This window comes from Takifugu flavidus, chromosome 22 (genome assembly GCF_003711565.1).
Source record: "Takifugu flavidus isolate HTHZ2018 chromosome 22, ASM371156v2, whole genome shotgun sequence".
In the NCBI taxonomy this organism is placed as follows: domain Eukaryota; kingdom Metazoa; phylum Chordata; class Actinopteri; order Tetraodontiformes; family Tetraodontidae; genus Takifugu; species Takifugu flavidus.
Genome location: NC_079541.1, coordinates 1408122 through 1429122, shown reverse-complemented (window position 1 = coordinate 1429122; position 21001 = coordinate 1408122). Strand labels below are relative to the sequence as shown.

The 21001-nt window shown below is 44.6% G+C and overlaps 3 protein-coding genes across 5 annotated transcripts; all 3 read left to right on the top strand.

The window, feature by feature from the left end:
* Positions 1–100: 100 nt before the first annotated feature.
* Positions 101–3331, top strand: LOC130519354 (calcitonin gene-related peptide). The gene is made up of 4 exons (XM_057022732.1): positions 101–1501; positions 2141–2235; positions 2539–2670; positions 2756–3331. The coding sequence occupies exons 2-4, from the start codon at positions 2147–2149 to the stop codon at positions 2928–2930; spliced, it is 396 nt and encodes a 131-aa protein (XP_056878712.1). The 5' UTR covers positions 101–1501; positions 2141–2146; the 3' UTR covers positions 2931–3331.
* Positions 3332–4500: 1169 nt separating this feature from the next.
* pyroxd1 (pyridine nucleotide-disulphide oxidoreductase domain 1) lies at positions 4501–10422 on the top strand. Of its 2 annotated transcripts, XM_057022664.1 has the most exons (14): positions 4501–4833; positions 4942–5022; positions 5155–5274; positions 5505–5633; positions 5880–5953; positions 6050–6246; positions 6334–6431; positions 6683–6764; positions 6843–6958; positions 7136–7258; positions 8013–8150; positions 8282–8371; positions 8935–9088; positions 10115–10422. In XM_057022664.1, the coding sequence occupies exons 1-14, from the start codon at positions 4756–4758 to the stop codon at positions 10183–10185; spliced, it is 1551 nt and encodes a 516-aa protein (XP_056878644.1). In that variant the 5' UTR covers positions 4501–4755; the 3' UTR covers positions 10186–10422. The 2 variants fall into 2 exon arrangements, with proteins under 2 accessions (XP_056878644.1, XP_056878645.1); XM_057022665.1 differs by lacking the exon at positions 8935–9088 and having other exon boundaries at positions 4502–4833.
* A 1088-nt stretch (positions 10423–11510) lies between these two features.
* etnk1 (ethanolamine kinase 1) lies at positions 11511–20624 on the top strand. 2 transcript variants are annotated; one of them, XM_057022697.1, is made up of 8 exons: positions 11511–11989; positions 13083–13342; positions 13437–13577; positions 14170–14312; positions 17697–17780; positions 17855–18015; positions 18384–18457; positions 18543–20624. In XM_057022697.1, exons 1-8 carry the CDS (start codon positions 11843–11845, stop codon positions 18613–18615), a joined length of 1083 nt encoding a protein of 360 aa, XP_056878677.1. In that variant the 5' UTR covers positions 11511–11842; the 3' UTR covers positions 18616–20624. The 2 variants fall into 2 exon arrangements, with proteins under 2 accessions (XP_056878677.1, XP_056878678.1); XM_057022698.1 differs by lacking the exon at positions 11511–11989 and adding an exon at positions 12113–12252.
* The last annotated feature ends 377 nt before the right edge of the window (positions 20625–21001 follow it).

Genomic DNA, 21001 nt, shown 5'->3' with positions numbered 1-21001 from the left:
TTTGTTAAATACCTTCATCACATCAGGCTCAGTTGCCAAAAGTATTTTTTTTTCTGTTGCATCTAACTTTTGATGAGCTATTTTGATTATTTTATTATTATTAACCGGGCTGGAAATTCCACCTTGACTCATTATGACATTTCACACCTGAGCCAACAGCGAGCTACTGTTGGAGCCTGCTGATGCATCATGGGAAACGACGTGTCAGGGATTTTCTTTTCTCTAAGGTGCTTTTAACAGGTAAGGCAATATTACAGACAAACATGTAGTGTTTGATTTGGAAGCATTCTGGAAAGGCAGTCATGTTTCAGCTCTTTCTCTGTGATGGGAAAACAAGGTCCAAAAGACATCTCCCCCCTGAAAAAGCTTGTAAAATAGGCCAAGTCCTACACACGCCACCCACTTTCTTCCTTTAATCTCCACTTCAGTCTCCCTTCCTGTTCTTTACAGTTGTGCAAGTTTCCACCCCACATACACGCTGTGTAATTATGAATCAATTACTGATCAGAGCACCTTGTAATTTTTATTACTGTCACTGCTCTTGTGTCTCCTTCAGAACAATCAAGCAGGTGTCACCGAAGCCTTGGTGAATGTGGGGGTGGTGCAGGTCTATTAGGACTGAAGCTGCGGCTTCAGAAAGTTACCACTATTTTAAATGAACCGCAGAGAAAGGTGCAGGAGAAATAAGCAACTTTAGCTGTGTGATGGGTGCGGCCATCTTGCACCGGTGACATCATCTGCAGCTCGATTTTGAGAAACGCTTCCAACTCCACCTTAAAACCCCTCCTGGAGTCTTTGTAGCTTAGCATCCAGAAAAATTGATGTGAACAATTAGCATCATGACAAAGACGTACAAACGTCCTCAACAACACGTGATCTGGTTGTAATAATTCCCAGAGGAGATTTTAATGCAAGTTTTGTGACTCTTATTTTGGTGACATGGTTTGTTCATCCAAGTCACGCGCTTCTGTTTAACCATCACATCGCTAATTAACACTGTTTGTGACACATACTGTCAAAATAATGAGACACAATTTATTATTAATGCTAATTCCATTTTCACATTTATTATTTAGCCTCAGCACAGCCCAGAAGGAGGCCGGAGGGCCAAAGGTCGATGACCCCAAACGTCAGGAACTTTTTCAAAGAAAAGGCAGCGACAGGCTTCCGGTCCCCGGTGGTGTGATGAAGAGGACGCCGGCGATAATGGGGGACAGTGACGTCCACATATGTTTTCATGTGCACAGTTTCATTCCACTAACGCTTGCGCGTGTCCTACATGAGACCCACACGGACTTTCCTGCACCCCCCCGTGCACCCATTCCTCCCACCTTCCCCAATCTGTGTAAATGAAAACACATGGCTATATTTGGAGAGTGCTGATGTCACAAGTGGTTTGAGCGAAGAGCCTATAACTGTTGGAGTGGGTAGGTGTGACAGTCTGACAAACCCTGGACTGCTCCAGTAACGGACTGGGATCTGCTGGATAACACGGAGGAGAGTAAGTACACACTGATACGGAGCCCAACGGAAGCAGCTGGAGATTAAAACAGCATCTTCTGCTAAATTTATAGTAGATAAGTTTTAGTGATGTTTTCCTACTTAAAGAAAAGGCTGCTTTTTTCTTCTTTTTTCTAATTGAGCTTTTAAAATTTGGAAAAGATGTTTTGAAAGAACGTGGTTGCATATTCTGGTATAAAGAAACAAAACAAGCGGAAGGATTCACTGAATATGTCCAACTATATCAAACAGATTATGATATTTCAAATTCCCATGGGCAAGCTTTTACGGGAAATGTATTTTCTGCTTTGGTTCTGCTGATAATTAACTAAATAACAATATTATAAAATGTTGCTTGTAACACAAGAATCGTGGATTTGATGAAGAAAACTCTTTGAAGTCAAGCAACACCGCGGATAATGATGTTAAAATCATGTCGGCTGCTTTTGTGCCTCTCTGTGTGTTATACAATCACCCAAACCAAAGAAATGTTTAACCGTTATCTATCTGCAAGCTTAAAATGACAGCAAATATCTAAATACACTTTATGAGTGTGTGGTCGCAGTTAAAGGACAATCATCTCATCCAAATGGACACTGACAGCCTGGTTTTGTCGTTCTTCATAACGCATTTATTCCAGGCGATCATGCATCACCTGAGGTTCCCTGCACTCCTGCTCGACCTGCTCGTCCTGCTCGCGCTGCTGCGTTGCGTCACCATGGCCCCGAGTCCCAGGTAGATCAGTGACGAATAGCACGCATGTCGTTTTCAGGTTAAACGCCGGCGAGCAGTTATGTTCTTGTGAAGTGCTGATTGCGGCCCCAGAGCGGGTGAACGTGGAGTGAGAAACTCTGACATTGCGCTGCGGGACACCGATCACTCTGGAGGTGGAAGCCAATTCTGCTCATGTGTGCTGAAGTGCGTCGTTTTTTCACAAATTGTGAGGAGCTGAGTGATTTGTCTCTCGCTCCGGATGCTGGTAGATGCTTTGAAGAGGCTATCAGTGTCAGAGAGTTTGGTCTCCTCTCTGTGATTCAGGTACTTCAGCCCTGCCTCATGGGGCGAACGGGAGAGTGTTCTCTCCGACAGTGAAGCCGGGTTGGGTCGCGGGATCATGGACAATCCCTTCCTCGGCCTCCTCGGTACAAGAAAGCAACGAGGGCTCAAAGGGTGACCATCAATCTATGTATTAAATCCACATTTAATAAAAAATACCATTCTGTGTTACTCCTCTTGGATTTTTTGGTCTTTCCAGTCATCAGATTAACAAGAGGAAGTGCAACACAGCCACCTGCGTCACCCAAAGACTAGCAGACTTCCTGGTTCGTTCCAGTAACACCATCGGTACGGTCTACGCCCCAACCAACGTAGGATCCACCACCTATGGCAAGAGGGACCTGCCGCAGCCCCCCAGCTACCTGCCACTCTAGTGCCAGCTCCCCCCCCCGCCCATGTTCTGATGATGTAACCGGATGTGTTGTGTAACCGTGATTTTTTTCAAGGACAGGTTTCATAATGATGACTCTGGTGTTCATGATAAACTGAGGTTTTAGCATTTACATTCTAAACTTTAAGATACAGTGCCTTTGATTTAAAGCTGTCAACATCTCCCCGTTTTTTTTCCTTCCTGTGTGCTGTGGCTCCGTTTCACTGTTTCACTATGATGGAAACACAAAATATCCCATCCAAAATCAAAGATAAAATAAAAGCAAACCTGATGTCTCCTGTTTAAAACCCTGCCTTTCTTTTAGCAACATTATTGCACTCTGATGTTAGCGTAGAGTTAGTGTGGTGCATTCAATTTCCAATAAAATAACAATGTTCCATTTCACTCCCACTTTGCTTTTCCAGGAGGAATTTTCCAAAAATGTGTGAAATCCAGGAGATCCAATAGCGATGAGCAGTGTAGCTCAAGAGAGGCTGAATCCTCATGAGCAGCAGTTAACCCAAAAGGGCTATTTTACTTTTATACACCAAACATAAACGGCTATCACGCTAATATTCAGTTTTCTATTGTGGTTCTGCAGCACAATTAAAGTTTTTTCAATTTAAAAACCACTTAATGTGCTGTTAAAACCAATAAAGCAAGTGATGCTGGAAGTAACTTCTGTAATCCCTTATCATTATTCAATGTAATTCCAGTTAATTTTGTAATAATTTGAATTTTAACAACAAAAATAGCCTGGTTTCCATAGGATGAATACTGTGAATTCTTTTGAAGTGGATCCACATTAAGAGAGAGGAACAATGTATATAATCTAGGTAATGTGCTGCTTTCCTGCAGGGAGGATTCGGGGTGGTGTGAGGAGGGGAAGCATGACGCACAGCATTAACCTGCGTTTGATTACTGGCGACCCCATAGGTCAGACGCTGACAGCAATACGGGTGAACGCCACCACAAATGGGTTGTCAAAAATAGAACAAGTGCTTTTACTCATCAATCCAAAACAATGCAGCCATTAGCCACCATCAGATTACTTCATGAAAAAAAGAAATTAAATGAAAATAATACAAAGGCAGAGTGCTTTAGCTATTAGCCGGTGGTTTATCTTTGCAGTAATGAACGGCGTGATGGAATTTCCGACCTGATTTATCACCTTACAGGTTTTTTCATGTCTTTCTGCATAGTTTCAGGTTTAAACCCGAAACTGTATGTGAACAATGGAAATATTTTCTCAATTTCATTTTTTACTTAGAATGATGTTCCTGTTATACATGTGTTTCCTTATATAGTTTTTAGCATTAACTTTTAATGGACCTTGACTTTAGTTCTATGATATTTATCCAATCTTAGTATAATACCATGAAATATGTTAGCGTGATGTGGTTCTTATCAAACTAAAGTTTACACATGGAATCACCTCAGGCATAACGATATCAAATAACATTATCAGTTGCCATTATTAGATAAACCCTTTGTCTTAACGGATTTTAGGTTTTTATATTATTATCCATTAGTTTCAACAAGCGCTAAAAAAGGGACCTTACCATTTTCCGTACTTCGTTGTAAACACGGAAGTGACGTTGACAGTGTTCATTTCTCACACGATATAATAGAATTGTGAAGTTAATTATTTTCATTCATTAAACAGCGTTCAACAGGTTATTGTGTTATTGCTGCGTGTGTCACGATTTAGTATCAATAGAGGTTAATAACGACCCTAAACGAACTGATTAATTTTGTCTTTCTGTCGCAAAATGTCCGAGAGGTAGCGTTAGCTTCGCAGCGCTAGCTAATCACTGTTTTAAAACGAGATGGCTGACAAGAAAGATAAAATATTTAGTTTTGTAGTCGTCGGAGGTGGCATCGCTGGTGTGACATGCGTTGAGCAGGTGAAACGTAATTCATATTTAAATATAGCCCCAGCATAGATTATTAATGTACATACAGGCTTTAATAATGCAATTTGAGATATACTAATAATGAACTTTGGTTGACAGCTATTATCCCAGATTCCGTCCGCTGATGTGGCTTTAATCACTGCGGGTCCCTTTGTTAAGGCAGTGACCAATTATAAACAGGTCAGAATGGGGATATATTCAATCACACGTTAAATACATGCCCTACCTGTGGAATTAATTTGGGAAACTATATAGTTGTTGGGATAAGTGTAATGCATTTTTAACAGCAAGTTGACCATCTTTTTTGTTAAGGTTTCTAAGACTCTTGAAGAGTTTGACGTGAAGGAACGTCCGTCCAGCTTCCTGGAGGAGAAGTTTCCCAGTCTCACCGTTATCCATTCTGCTGTCAAGTCACTTCACACACGGTCCCATGCAAGTCACTTTTGTCATTAAGTGTCAATAATATATACAATGATGATATCATATAATATATTTGTTACCTATAAATAAGATAGTAAATACGATTTCCAATAAAATTCAATGTTTGTCAGAAAGATCTATTTACTATCGCCACCTTGTGGACACCTGGGCTCACAGCGTCCACAAGGTGGACAGACTGTGAGAAGCAGGATGTTGAATAATTCTACTCTCACTGTTCCCAGACTCTAAAAACAGCTGACGGACATGTTTATGGTTACGAGAAGCTGTGTATCTGCAGCGGGGGTCGACCGAAACTGCTCACTCACGACAACCCCAACGTGCTGGGAATAAGAGACACAGACAGTGCCCAGGTACAGCACTGTGTGGCTGCATTCGATTCCTGACACTGACAGGAACGTAACATTCTCACTGCAACTTGTGGCGATAACATAAAGGACATCCTGTGATCACAACTTGTTCTCAGCTATTTCCTTTTGCAAATCCCCCAGAACTCGAACCTGCCCTCATAATTGGCGTGCTTAGTTATATGGAATGAATTAAAGTGCATGTTTAAATTAATTTTTACAACCTCAGTTGCCTTTGTGCATGTGTTCCAGGAATTTCAGAAGCGATTAGCCAAAGCAAAGAGAATTGTTGTTGTTGGCAATGGAGGGATTGCCCTGGAGTTAGTGTAAGTAAATGGAAACTGGGAGGGATGATGCTGGTTTGTCTACATATTCTTGTGACATCTGTTTTTTGCTGTGTCCTCATGACCCTCACTGAGCAGCTATGAGGTGGAGGGCTGTGAGGTTGTTTGGGCTGTTAAAGACAAGGCCATTGGAAACAGCTTCTTTGATGCCGGAGCTGCTCAGTTCCTTATACCAGCATTGGGTACGAACAAACCAGAAAGAGCTGTTCCGTGCAAAAGATCTCGCTACACCACTGAGGAACCAGCTCCCTGGGGGACTCAAGTCTTTACTGCAGGTCTTTGCCACACCTTCGTGATGATCCCATCCTTGTTTTTATACAATACAGTTGCTGGCTTACTTGTATTTATGTGTAAATGTCCAGATGGAAAAGCACAACGCCACAGTTGTGGTCCTACAGAGGCAGGCAGCGCGCTCGGCCCTGATTGGCATGAAGGGCTCGTTCTACAAGGAGCAGAGCAGGTGACAATTGTTACTGGACTGCTCAGTGTTTGTCATAAAAGCACGAGATTGGGTTGGAAGTTTTCCAGTAACCACAGCTTTGTGTTTAGCATAATCCTTTGACAGATCATAATTTATTTAGATAGTTTTCTGTTTTGGGTGTCTAGTTTAAAGGCCGGAGTCTTTTGGTTTCTTTTTCTGAAAGAAACTTAGCAGAATTAGTCCATGTCTGCAAGTGATCTGGTCCAATCTCTCTGCTGGCATGTGATCAGGTCCCCCGCAGAGTTTTATTGGAATATGAGTGTGAAGTGGAAAGAATCCTCCCCCTTGAGGAACCGGTTCAGCCAGAGAGTGGTGAGAATGCTGGCTTGCAGCGCGTGTAAACTGTATCTGTTATCTGTCTAATCCTCGGTCCTTTTTGTCTCCCCACAGGAGATTCATGGCCGCTGCATGTGCAGCTGACCAATGGGAAGACTTTTGGCTGCGATTTTGTTGTCAGTGCCACAGGTGTTGTACCAAACACAGAGCCTTTTCTCCATGGCAACACAGTAAGTAGGGGAGGGATCATCTGATTGGTTTCAACAAGGCGTCCCATTTTATAGGCTTCAGCAGTAAAAACCCCCTCAAACCCTCTGCAGTTTTGTGTTTTTGCCAGATGTCACTAAAGCCCAGATGAGCTTCTCTTCCCATCATTTAATCACGCTTGTTTTCTTTTTCATATTCAGTTTGCACTCGCTGATGATGGTGGTCTGCAGGTAAATGACCACATGATGACATCAGAGCCAGATGTGTATGCTGCGGGAGATGTGTGCACGGCATGCTGGGAACGCAGCCCCTTGTGGCACCAGGTATACTGACTTTAACAAGTGCCATTTTTCAGAGGTTAAACCACAGACAAACAGGTGCTGTAATGCTGCCTACTGACTCAAATGACACTATCTCCAAAGTTGAAGCATGTGGCACAGTTCAAGTTTTGTTCACCAGTGGGTGAACATTATGTAAATTATTAAAGTGCTTTCATACTTTTTGAAACAAGTGTACTGTTAAACCTCTATGAAAATAGAAAGACAGCTTATCAGTGATATGAAATTATGAGCATTTGAATTTACATCCTTCAGGTCACTTGAATAGAGGAATATATTTGCATTTTTAAACAGTTTGGCATTTCCTGCCCCTGCTGCTCTAACTTGAAACTGCCTTTTTGAGGTTACTGTCATTACAACATTTCATTTATTGAGTCCTTTTAGTCATGTTATGAGAACCAACAAAGGTGAATGATTCGTTTTAAACTCCACTCAGACACAAGTAGCCAGTATCCTTCCTTTCATGAGTAGAGGTAGAAAGTTCCTCCCGTTGCTGGGTTCACATCAACGTCGTCTTATTTGAACCTGAAAACCCTCAATGTTGAACACATTTCTGTCTAAAATAAACAGCACTGCAACTCATCGCTCAGCCGATCTTGGAAAAGGTTCGAGTGGGAACAACAGGCTTGTCTTTGGCAGGAGAGCTGCACAGCGTGTTTTCCCTGCTTCCTGCTCCAGTCAGGATAGTACACGCTGAAACAACACTTCATGTTTCCTGTGCACGTCCGTGTGCTTGCAGATGCGATTGTGGACGCAGGCCCGGCAGATGGGCTGGTACGCAGGCCGCTGCCTGGCAGCGCAGGCCCTGTCAGAGCCAATAGAACTGGACTTCTGTTTTGAACTTTTCACACACATCACCAAATTCTTCAACTATAAGGTACCTGCCAACTTAGTCACGAGGAATGGAATTTTTTAAGCATTAACTTTACGGTTAATCATCTCCTTGAAAATGTCATTTTCAAGGTCACGCCACAGTGCTGCTCAGTGACTTCCTGTCCTTTTCCATAGGTGGTGCTCCTGGGAAAGTTTAATGCACAGGGGCTGGGGTCTGACCATGAGCTGCTGGTACGCTGCACTAAAGACCGGGAGTATGTCAAGGTATTGCTCCTTAGTGCATTCAACAATAAGAAACTTTACAATTTTACATACATTTAGCCTCCATACAGACAATCATCATTCAATAGCGAGTGCAGATATATTTTCTTTGACATTTTTCAAGGGTGCAGCTATTTTAATGGCTGTAATCAGACAGAAGCAAAGGGTAATCATCTGATCATCTGTTCAAACGATGAGAAACAGGGACGATAACTGAGCGCCATTGCTAGCAGGGTAACTGTTTACTTCATGAGTCATTATCATGTGATTGGAAGCTTCACTCGCGCGGAATGTCCTCATAAATTGCACACACTGTTGGAAACTGCAGTCAGCTGCTGTGGGTTGAGGTTGGCAGTTTTAGGGATGTAAAAACATGAGCTCAAAAGAAATAATACTTTTTTTTTTCATTTAATGTGAAGTAGAATCTTTAAATCAAGCTTTAAATGCAAAACAATCTGAAGTCCTTTAGTCTTCAATAACCTGGTTACATAACTCCAAACACACCCTTAAACTCTCACTTTTTGAAGTGTCGTTTAAATTTACTACAGCTGAGTCTCTTGGTGCAGGACTCTATCAACATCTTGACGTCTATAAAACCCCTCCAGATGTGTCAGCCTACAAAGGCATCTCTTGTGCACAGCCCTGTTCAGATCACCCTACAGATGTTCGTTTGGGCTCTGGGCTCTGCCTGGGCCGTCCCAAAGCTTCAGTCTTCTTCTGGTAAATTTGGACGATAGCTTCGGGGTCGCTGGCGTTCGGCTTTTCGTAAAGCCCGAAGGTCGTAACCTGTTCATACTGTAAGTCCCCCCAATCTCGTCGAAGGTCCGTGTTCCAGCTGATTTAAAACAGCCCCTGATCACAATGCTGACACCTGCGTGCTTCACTATATTCATGGGGTTCAGATTGCACTTTCACATGTGGTTTTGGGGCATTCATCTTGTTTTTCCTCACTTTAACTGTGCTCGGGGACTCTGCTTTATATGAAGCCTTTGATCTCTCCACGAAGCGCTTGCCAGAAATTCCTGCTTTAACATTGCTGTAGGCTTCTTGGCAGCCTTGACCAATTTTTCTTTTCAGTTTAAGCGTTACATAAAGTTCTTGGCAGTGTCACAGTCCCATATTTTCTCCCCTTGATGATGTCTCCACTGTGTTCCATGGTATATCCCCGGCCTTTGACATTCCTCTGCAGCCGTCTCCTGACTGGTATCTTTCAGCAGTAAAATCCCTCTGATGCTTTGGAAGCTCTCTGAGGACCCTGGCGTTTACTGTAAGATGCATTTAAGCAAATGTCAGAAAGTCCTACCAGAAAAGCTGAACTTTATGTGGGATTACCCAGGGTCCCTTTCAGTGTTGGCAGGTGTGCCCTGACGGCTATTTGAAACAAGTATGGCTGCGATTGGTTAATTCAAACCATATGATTAAAACAGTGCGTCCACATTCGTCGACGCAGATCATTTATCTGTGTAATGAGTTGTTTACATTTTGGGTCGCATTGAAGATGAAAAAGGCTCATCCCACGTTTCAGATAGCGAAACCTGACATTTTAACATGGGTGTGTGGACTTTTAATCCACTTTACATCTACTCTACATATATGCACTCGTGCTATGTAAAACTTGTTCTGACATTGTTGGCAGCAGCAGCTTCGGAGGTGATTTGCAGCAGATATCCTGAAGATCGTTCTAGTTTTTTCTAGTATTGACTGGAGATGAATCACACAAAGGGTAAATGCTCAGTGTCCTTCCAGGTGGTTCTCAGCGGGGGACGCATGCTTGGAGCTGTGCTCATCGGCGAAACCGACCTGGAGGAGACCTTTGAGAACCTGATCCTCAACCAGATGGATCTGACCCCGTATGGAGAGGACCTGCTGAACCCCAACATTGATATAGAGGACTATTTTGATTAACAGCATCACAAAGACTGGATAAAGCCATAAACTGTGCAGAGCAAATGACATCTCAGAAGAAATATGAGTGTATTAAAATGATATCCAGGCTTTTACTGATGCGCTCGTATATTTAGTTAATAAAATAACGCATTCGCACATTTGATAAAGGCTCCTTTGAATGAAACGCATGAAAGTCTAATCACAAGGCTGCAATGAGACCTTGACACTTTTTTTCTAAGAAGAATGGAATGTGTTCTGTGGGACACAATAGTGAAAAAAGGAAAATCCCCTTGTTGCCATGTTGTCTCACTTGATCAAGTTTCTACCGAAACAGTAACAGCGGGCTCCTCCTCTGCTTCAGCAGAGATTACAACCATAGATGTTTTAAAGCTCAAACAGTGTCCTCCATTGTACCCTGGATATGCGACTCTTGGTTATGTTGCTGTTTGAAAATCCCCAGAACATCCACGTTTGAAAGGAAAAAAGTAAACACCAGTTAAGAGAAGTAAGCTACTGAGATCATTACGCAAGGATTAAAGAAACAAGTCCTCTACTTTTCATTTGCCCCAAATGTAAATGGTGTTTTTGGGTCAGTGGCTCGCCTGTCCACCTATATTTATGTTATTTATGTTGGATGGGTTAATAATAAAGGTTGATAAGGCATTGAGCATGAGGAAGGTAGCAGACAGAACAACAAACAGGACAGAGTACAAACTGTATCCCAAGTTTATACAGCTCAGCAGATCTCCAAGACTTTGCATAGTGAGCCTATGTAAATATTATGGGCTGTGTTGTGATTGGCTAAGAGACCCTATGACCGAAAATAGAAGTCAACAATTACATTTCCCCAATGATTACTGGTTTTGTTGTGCACCTCTCTTGGATATCTGAACGGTTGTTTTTCACGTTGAAATCATGTTTTTTGGTTGGCTTTTTTTTTAAAGAAGAAAAATTAGGATCACGTTAACACGGGGGCGGTGTTTGTTTCCGTAGTATCACTGGGTTTAATCAAGGATCTGTCACGGGTAATTTCCACGAAATCCAGCATTTTTCTCAAGACAGTCATTTTTTACGCATTTTTGTCAGATTAAATTGCGTTATTTCACACTCTTCTGCAAGCCTGAGCTCAAAACATTGACGCAGGTTTGAGCTGCTTACTTTGTTACTAGATCAAGGGTACGTTCGTTTTCAATACCTCGGTTTTAAATACGCGTAAGCGTTTTGGGGGGGGCAACATCTGTTTTGTGTCCAAACATACATCATGACTTTGACCAAACAGAACACTAACTTAGAACGCAATCAACACGTTTAAACGTTTTTACAAGTGACTCTGACGTGTCCCTCGAATGTTAAGGCCGCACGCGGTGGATGCCGATTGTGTATCAAGCGCACCGTGAGTCGTTCCCCAACCAGCATGCACCGGGAGAGCAGTGGGAGGGGCTAATAGCGAGGCGTTGCCGCACACAGACCCCTCAAGGATTTTATTTCAGGCGCTGGTGGTACGTTTCATATATTGCGCATTTCGCTGCCAGGTACAGTCGAAACCAACGCAAAGTGTTCCACGATCTCCAGGAAGTAAAGTGAACCATGGCCAACTACATACATGTTCCCGACGAGGCTCCCGCTGTGCCCAAAATAGATGTGGCGGTGGACGAGAGCGACTACAGATCCGGTGCTCTGAAGCTTATCAAGGAACTGAGACCGAACTGGAAGCCGTCCGAGGTCAAAATCAAGGTGCTGTAATATTCTTTACGAATAAATCAGCGTTAGTCCCTTTAATGTGACGTATCTAAACGTCCCGTGTTGTTGAATGGATGTACAGAAACGGGCGTTAACTAGCAACGCTGTCCAATCTGGGGCGGGGGTGGGGGGACCTAGTGTTAGCTAGTTGGTTATAGATGTTGAGGCTCGATTAAAGATGTTACAGGTTGGGGAAAATGAGACGACTATCTCTGCTGAGCTGTCGACCTTGAGAGAGCAGCAGCCCACCTTCAAAGGTAGCGCAGTAGATTTTTCCACCGCGGGATTAGTTCGTGCTAATAGCATCTGCGTCAGCTCGGTCCAGTCAGCCACTTAGAGTCCTTTACGCGCGTCATGCGTCAAAGGATCGTCTCATTTCGCGTCTTTTCGCATTTAATATGTCATCGGTGCACGCATTTAGCCCACGAGCGGTGAAAAAAGAGCATTCATCTTGGGGGAGTGATCCAAAAATACTGTTAAGGTCATGGACGGAGGTGTATGATCGGCTGTGGATGCGTTATTGTGCATTTATTGATGATAAAAACGTGTATCCCCACAGTGATTTGGTTGTCTTTGCTCTGTCTGGTTTTTTTTTTTTCGGGGGGGGGGTGGCTCGACCTGATGAGGGTGGGAGTCGGTCACATGCTCCACCACCATCGCCCATATTCATGAATGAGTGCAAAGTGGGAGCTCAGCAAATACCTGCCATTGCTTCCTCCATGCAAAAATAAAATTCCTGACGGTCCCGTCATTCCCAGTCAATCCCTTATAGACTGAACAATTAGGCTGGTATGTTGGTGCCCGCCTCCCCAACCCTCTCGCCCGAAAATGTTCCCGGCGTCACAGCAGAGGACGTTAAATCAAAACAGACAAGCCCCAAATTCTCCTGGCAGCTTTCGTTCCTCTTCCCTTGTGACTCTGCCAAATCCAGAAGAATCTTCTGAAACAATGTTCTTAATAGAGGGTCTTTAGTCTTTCCAACTCTTGTAATAAGCCCAGTTAAATGGTGGCACAATACTGTTATTTTCCTCAGTTCAACCATGTTCCCTCTTTCTTGTCTCATCCCCCCCCCACCTCCTCACTGCAGTTTTTCACAGATGGAATAACCAATAAACTCCTGGGCTGCTATGTGGGCGCAGTCATGCAGGACGTGGTCCTGGTCCGCATTTATGGCAACAAAACCGAACTGCTGGTGGACCGTGAAAACGAAGTGAAGAGTTTCAGGGTGTTGCACGCACACCGCTGCGCCCCGCGCCTGTACTGCACCTTCAACAACGGCCTTTGCTATGAGTTTCTGGAGGGGATGGCCCTGGAGCCCGAGGACATCCGCAGCCAGCATGTTTTCAGGTTAAAAACAAACACACACTTAAAAAAAATCCAATCTATTGCTCTCTGAATGCTCTATTCTTTCATTCAAATCCTCCATTTCTCTTCACTGCAGGCTCATTGCCAGACAGTTGGCCAAGTATCACGCCATTCATGCCCACAACGGCTGGGTGCCGCAGTCTGACCTCTGGTTGAAGATGGGCAAGTATTTTGCCTTAATTCCCAAGTCCTTCAAGAACCCTGAGAAGAATACCAGGTGAGGTCACAGAGGAGGCTGGAATCTACCAGAACCTTCCGCGTGGTTCATGAATAGGCGAATGGGGTCGTAAATAACCTCATGTGGTTTGCCAAGGCAGCGGCCTGTTTATGCACTTCATGGTTTTGACTAAATTTAAATTTTTGAGGACATTTTGAGACATTTGAGCGGATTAAAATGGGCTCTAAATACATTGTTATGCAAGTCAACGTACTTGTAATGACAGTTATCTCTCTTAACTAAAAGAATGATGCTGCGCTGCGTCACAAAGCGCCCTAATTTATGCTGTTGCGTAACCATCTTTTGTCGGTAGCTGCTGCTTTCATACGGTCTCCTAAGGCACCCATTTTGAGACCGTTTGGCAGGTAAATGATGTCATGTTTTAACCGAAACTACAATCTGGAATGAGATTGTATACATCAAAGCAAATCCTGTAAAATTTCAACTGAACGTTGTCTTATTCTCTTTTGTCAGTCAAGTCTTAAAATTGATGTTCTGTTGTTAATCTAAGCTTAAGGTAGGGTGGATGTGTCTACCTTTCCTTCCATACCTAATTCACTGCACAGCGTTCACCCTTGGGTGCCTCTTGCAGGTTGAGAACAGAGGTGCCCAGCCCACGGTGCCTCCGAGAAGAGCTGCTGTGGCTCCAGCAGGACTTGTCGGTGCTGGGCTCCCCTGTAGTTCTGTGCCACAACGACCTGCTCTGCAAAAACATCATCTATAACAAGGGGGCAGGTGAGTATAAGCTGCACGAGTGCAGTCGTAGACAGTACTGTGTGACTGAACTGTTGTAGTGTGAACCGCATTGTTCCTGCTCTCAGGTAGGATTTCCAGCTCCTCAAAGCTCGTCATAGGCTTTACTAAATGTCATTGATTGCATTTGGCTGCCGGTGTAGAATCAGACCGATCAGATCAGACAGCTCTTTGGTTTTGAAATGAATTTTAATGTAGTCTCTGGAGGAGGTCCAATCTCTTCTGTTGCCCCGTCGGAGTAGGTGTGAGTCATTTTCCCTTGCATAGAGTGTCGCAGGCACATTCAAGTAGCTTATTTAGCGGCGTAGCGTGCTATTATTTCTATATAAGGTTAGTCTCAGCAACTTCTAATATATATTTTTTTCAATGTTTTGTCTGATCTGGTGGTCTGATTCTGCCATGAAAGCCAGCAACACGACATCGCATTTGCATACCTAAGTTTCAGTTTTACTGCCGGTACTCTTGTTGTTTTGCTGTAATGACGAGCATGTGGTGAAGTAAGCGCTAATGATGCCAGCCACTGTGAAGAAAATGTGTACATTATTGTCTTTGTAGCAGATGAATGGCAGAGCAAACTGAGAGAACGAGTCTGAAATGCAACCGGGAAGGGCGGGCGGGCGGGCGGGCGGATGGGCTATTTTTTAGTTCTTTCGTCATGTTTGTGTTCTTTTTTCTTTTTTTGGAGGGTGGGCGGGGGGTGTTTAAGAGCTGTCCGCCTCCCTGGTGGGGCACTTCTCACAGCTCCTTGTGTCTAGCCTTTCTTCCCTAGGAATGACAGCCGTGGGTGAGGCTGCCCCTGCCCCGGCGAGGCTGTGGAGAGACAAAGCTCACGCATGGTCGGCTCTGAGGGCCCCCCGCGTAGTCTGCCCACTGCTCAGGGCTAATCGGGATGAGTTCATAGAGGCAGTAGGAGCCATGTACCTACTCTTCACCCTCCAATGCTACTCGCCCACCCGTTGGCCCTTTGACACTAGCTAGGCTACTTCCACTGCTGCTTCTCAAACTGTGTCTACGGTTTGCTGATCTTCCTCCTTCCACATTCACTATTTTTTTATTGGTGAAACCTATTTTATTTCTAACTATATTATCCATTATTAGTCCTGCACACACCAGTGACCAGCACTTTCTCACGGGTTGAGTTTTCCCATCCACCATCCTTTAGTCTTTAAATCACTCAGTTTTGCATTAAAGGTGTTTTTTCTACATAGAACTAAATCAGACCTGTTTTAAATAAAATAAAACTCATCCTTGTGTGTAAAAATAGCGGCTTATGGCTGAGAGGCTGGAGAAGTGGAAAAGTACCGAAATCATCTCGATTGTCTTGAAATTCCTACTTATTTTTTTTAATTTAAAAAAGGAATCATAGTTTGGTCCACCCTTGAAAGACGAGTAGTTGTTCTGAAAATATGGGGGGGGGGGGATTACGCAATATTGCCCCGAGGGTAGAGCGTCGTAAACCAGTTCTGCAAACGTTTCAAAATGTTGCCGTTCTTGATGCGTTCTGGCAGAAAACCAACTGGACCCACAAGTTTCAGTTACGCAAGTTTTTGGTTTCTTAAAGTAAACTCCAAGCCCAATCTCACTGTTTTTGCAAAGTTGGCGTGTTGAGGGGCCGAACGTCTGCCGAGCGTCCTCCCGTGCCTTTGCTGATTTTGCTGTAGCCTGAACCGCATGTCGGCCCACAACTTCCTGCGCTGATAAAACCAGCACAGTTTGGTATTGGAGTCACGCGTTGACAGTGTTACGTGTCTGCGATACTTCTCCATTTTGTCTCTCAGCCTCCAGGCTATTTAACCTCACACTGCCCTGTCACAGAGCTCAGAAGATGGTTTAAAAAAAAAAAAAACAAAGACCCAAAACATTTTCCCATAAACGCCAGGATCTGTAAAACCTGCAACGTAGCGACCGACAGGAAACCTCTCAGAAATCTGCAGAAGCAGCAGAGGCGTCCGCATCCCGCGATTGGGTTCAGGCGGACCAATGGGAAGCGAGCATTGGAGGGGAGTGTTGCGAGAAAGGGAAGTGAGGTTGCATGTTGTGGGGGAGGGAACGGGAATCCTGGCTGCAGGCCTCGGCGTCCGGAACCCGAGGAGCAAGAATGGATAAAAAAAAGACAAAATGTGTCAGTGAGAGAGTGAGCATGTGTGAAAGATGTGTTTGCCCCAACCTTTTCATCTGCTGCACAGGGTGGGCTATAGCCACTGCCTGGAGGTGTTCAGTTGTGTCCCGCTAGGACCCACACGCCGGCTGGTAACCCACCTCAAAGTGTCTTTCTCTGTAGTCCAGCACTACACCAAAGACTAATGTTCCGCATACTAGGGCAAAAATCACAAGCCAAGGCCAAAACAAAGACATTAAGCAGAATCGACATTTGGTTCACATAGATTCTTCTTCATTAGTCCATTTTGTTTTCTTAGTTTCCCGATAAGAACGGGCTTGCATTTTGAGACCGAGCACCTCGTGGCTCAACGCTTCTTCTGTCCGTTGTCGTAACTCAACACCTTCCTTTTTTCCATCGACCCTCTCGTGTTGTTAAACAGCGACACATTGTGCAACATCCTCTCCCGGCTCAGCTTCATCTCTTGACGGGCAGGAAGAGAAGAACAGGAATCCAAAACAGGAATCCAAAACGACTTTCTTTTCCTCCCAAGTCCGCACGGGATTTTTTTGAAAAGTAGTTTTACGGGTGTGTCTGGGAGGTTTCAGTGTGTAACCGGAGAATGTCAAACAGTGTGTCGCTGTGCACTTTCTTGCACGTCTTCGTTCTCCACCGTTCTTCTTTTCTCCCTGCTTTCTTTTCAACTGTTTTTTCCTGTCCGTCAGACTTGGCAACCCCCCCATCGTTACTATGTCCCCTAAACAAAGCCATATGCACTCGCTCCTCTTCTACATTTGTATTTGTTCTATGGGCGGAATAAGTAATAGCATATTTGCCTAATGGATCCAGGATGCACATTTTTGATCCTGTAGAACAAGTCGGGGCACATGCAGTCAAACATCAGGAACCCACTGGCTGTCTCCGTCTTCTCGTAGCGACGCTAACCCTAAACCAGCCTCGATCTACATACGCCGGCCAACTTCTTGCAGATTCATCAGCATGCCTGGTGGCACAATATTGCCTCCTCTATCACGACACCTCTTATTTTCCCTGTTGGACTCCCTCTTCACAGTCTTGACGTCTCAAAATGCAAGCCCTCTCGCTCCACCTTTGGCTAAGTAACCAGCCGACACAGTGAGATAGGACTAGAGTAACAGTATCGCCTAGAAAGCCTTGGAATTCTGAGTTATCAAAGGGAATAGACAATACAATCATTTATCTCCACGCTTCCTGTTTCTCTTCCTAAACGATGCCGCTCGTCTTTGCAGGAAGTGTAAAGTTCATTGACTACGAGTACTCTGGGTACAATTACCAAGCCTACGACATTGGGAACCATTTCAACGAGTTTGCTGGTACGTGCCACTTCTTCCACTCACGCGCACGTGGCCGCCATGCCTCGCTGACCCGGTGTGTTTTTTTCTCCCAGGCCTGAACGAAGTGGATTACAGCCACTACCCTGACCGGGCCTTTCAGTTGCAGTGGCTCCGCTCGTACCTGGAGGCCTATAAAGAGCACAAGGGCCAGGCAGGTGAAGTGACTGACCGGGAGGTGGAGATCATTTACGTGCAGGTCAACCGATTCGCCTTGGTAAGCCTTCCCTTTTAAAGCTTCGGGTCACTCGGGGATTTTCCGCTCACATTCGCTGTGCAGCAGCACACACACGTATTCTAAACGCACCTGTTCTAAAGCGCTGCCACCGTATCCGAGGCACCGCGGTGACAACCAGAACCTCCCCACGGGGCAGGGCGCTCTCCTCTGCTTTGTTTACTGTCAAGAGGAAAAGAGGGCAGGAGGAAGGGCTGCGTTAGATGTGTCAGCTGCTCTGTGTTTACCACTAGTTTTGTGTACGTATATGCTCGAGTGAGCTGTGTTGGGTAATTAGAAATGACATTTCTCTCCCCACAACAAGCGGATGCTAATCCTGTGTGTATGTTCCCTTTTCCCTCTCTGACCAGGCTTCGCATTTCTTCTGGGGCCTGTGGTCGCTCATCCAGGCCAAGCTGTCCAGCATCGACTTTGACTTCGTGGGGTACGACCTTCGTTTCAGTTTCCAATATTTCGTTTATTCCAGCTGAGCCCTTTAACTAACTTCCCCCCCCCCCCGCTGCTCTCAGATACGCCGTCCTGCGCTTCAACCAGTACTTCAAGATGAAGTCGGAGGTGGCCGCGCTGGCCCTACCTGAATAAACGCTCCCGCCCTCGTCCCTCCCTCACCTTTCTCTTGCTCGCCCTCCCTCCCAACCTGCTCTGCTGTCTACAGCGTGCACTCCAGGGGAGCGCGTAGGCCAGAACCAAACGAGACTGTCCTGTTCAGTGCCTGCAGGGCGTCTCCTCAACATGCTCTTATCTCCACAAATTTGACTCGACATCAGAGGCGGTGGTGGTGGTGGTGGTGTTGGGCGTGTGCAACATTCTGAAGCTGCGAAAGCGTCACGTCATCTCAATAGTTCGGTTCCGAAGCTCCTCTTCACAAGAGTCGCTCGGGCGAATCGCTACCTCCTTCACAACCAGCATGTAGCAACCAAAACACCACTGACAGGTAGCCAAACGCATGACGGAGACACTTTCTCTTTTAATGGGGGGGGGGAACAATTCCTTAGAGGCAGGTTGGGCAGAAAGAGGCTCCGCAGCAGCACAAAGGCTGCTTTGATGAAACGGGAGAGAAAAGCTCGATTCAATTACTGACACGGAAAGGCCATCGCCCGCTCACAATCCCATGTGATATGAGCCCAGTCGCACAAAAAACAAATCTTCGGCCTGTCTTGTGACGCTTGTTTCTCACCCTTTCCCCCCCCCCCCCCCAAATTCTTGGCGAGGGCGGTGTGCAGAGGAGCCAGTCAGTGTTGCCGTGTAGTTAAAGCCTTGTGTTTGGTTTGCTAGAATGAAGTTAGGAGTGAGGTTTGGAGATTATGTTGTGTTTACATGTCTCTCAATGAGTTAAATATTTAAGTTTAAAGGGTTTTTTTTTTTTTTGTTTGTTTTTTTTTTTTTTACTCACTGTTTTGTATAGTCTGTTTTGTACATGTAAAACGTAATTTGCATCCGACTGTAAGCCGAACATTCCACATTCCCAGTGGCTGGGGCTCGGGTCAGGTCGCCAGCTTTGTGGACGTCGGTGGCCAAACAAGAGCCGAGCATTTCTTCTACTTTATTTCAGTCGGGTGTTCTTTTAATGTGACAGCGTTTCGGTTCAAAGACCATTTTATACCTTTTGTTGACACGGCCATGCGTACTGTACGATAAGCAGCTCCTCTGCTGGCTCTCCCAATGTTGGAAACGAGCGCGTGAGGTCGGTTTAAAATGTGAAGCCAGATGAGCAAATCTGGCATCTCCAGGCCGGTGAAGGTCACCCGTTTGTGGGATTTGCGGAGCAACGGCCCCACCTTCTGGAATAAACCGTCACTACTGACAGCAACTCTTCGTATTCACCTTTGACTCTTATTCTACGTTTAAAAACAAATGGTTTCAACTCCCGGTCGCTTAACAAGCCCACACCAAAGTGCTGACAATGTTTTCTTGCTTGTATATAAGGCACACTATCATTTATGTAGCACAATGAGAAGAGACATTTATTGAGAGGGGTTTTATAAACGGAGGGGTCAAAACGGGGTCCTGAGTGTTTGTGGCAACTGAACCTTCCTGGTTCGGTGTAGGGAAACTCCGAAGAGACTGGCGTTTGCAGGACGGACCTTCACTCGTCTGTCTTCAACCAATGTTCCATTTCTGGGTGGAAGAAAGAATTCAAGTCTAATCCTGATCTAATCCAAAATATAGATGTAGATCTACTTTCAACAGAATCAAAGCAATTGAAGCACTCGTTTAGTGGGGTTTTGATTCAGTTAAACTTCCTTAATCAGACAATAGTTGTATTTAGGTTGGGTATATACATTACATGATTGATTTTTTTTTTTTTTTTTTTTAATTTTCACTGACAAGTTAATTGGGGAAAAGGCTTAAATCTTGAATTTGTTTTAGGTTATTCTTGCTACTGTTTCAAATATGACTGCTCCCATTCCACAAATGTGATTGATATTTAGCAAATGCTTTTTACATTTGTTATTTTGCATGTTGTGAATGTGACTGTAAATGCTGGGAGCGCATTAACGTGGTTTATGGTTGCCGGAGCGAAGCATTGAACCGCGAATATAGCATTTGCAAAACTGTACACATAAAATAATAAAGTCTATTTACCTTTATCCGTGGCCCCCTTGGAAAAGATGAGTTGCTTTAACCCTCATTAGACAACAGAAAATGTGGTCATGAGGAACAACGTAGCTCAGTCTGACCAGTTCTCTGCATGTTCTCCAGTTTGATGTGGACATTGCCCTGGATGTCCAGAGGCAGGGTTGTCTGGCACCAGGGGATCATGGGGGTGCTGATGACACCCATGGGGCTGCTTCTCAGAATCTCCCTGGCCTCCCTCAAAAGATTCAGCGTGACAGCATCTAGTATATGTCTTATGACTTTGGATAACTAAAAGTTCAACGTTGTAGAAAATATATTTTATCGCGGTATTTATTATTTTAAGGGTTCACACCTGATGAACAAGATACAGAACACACTACATATAGGT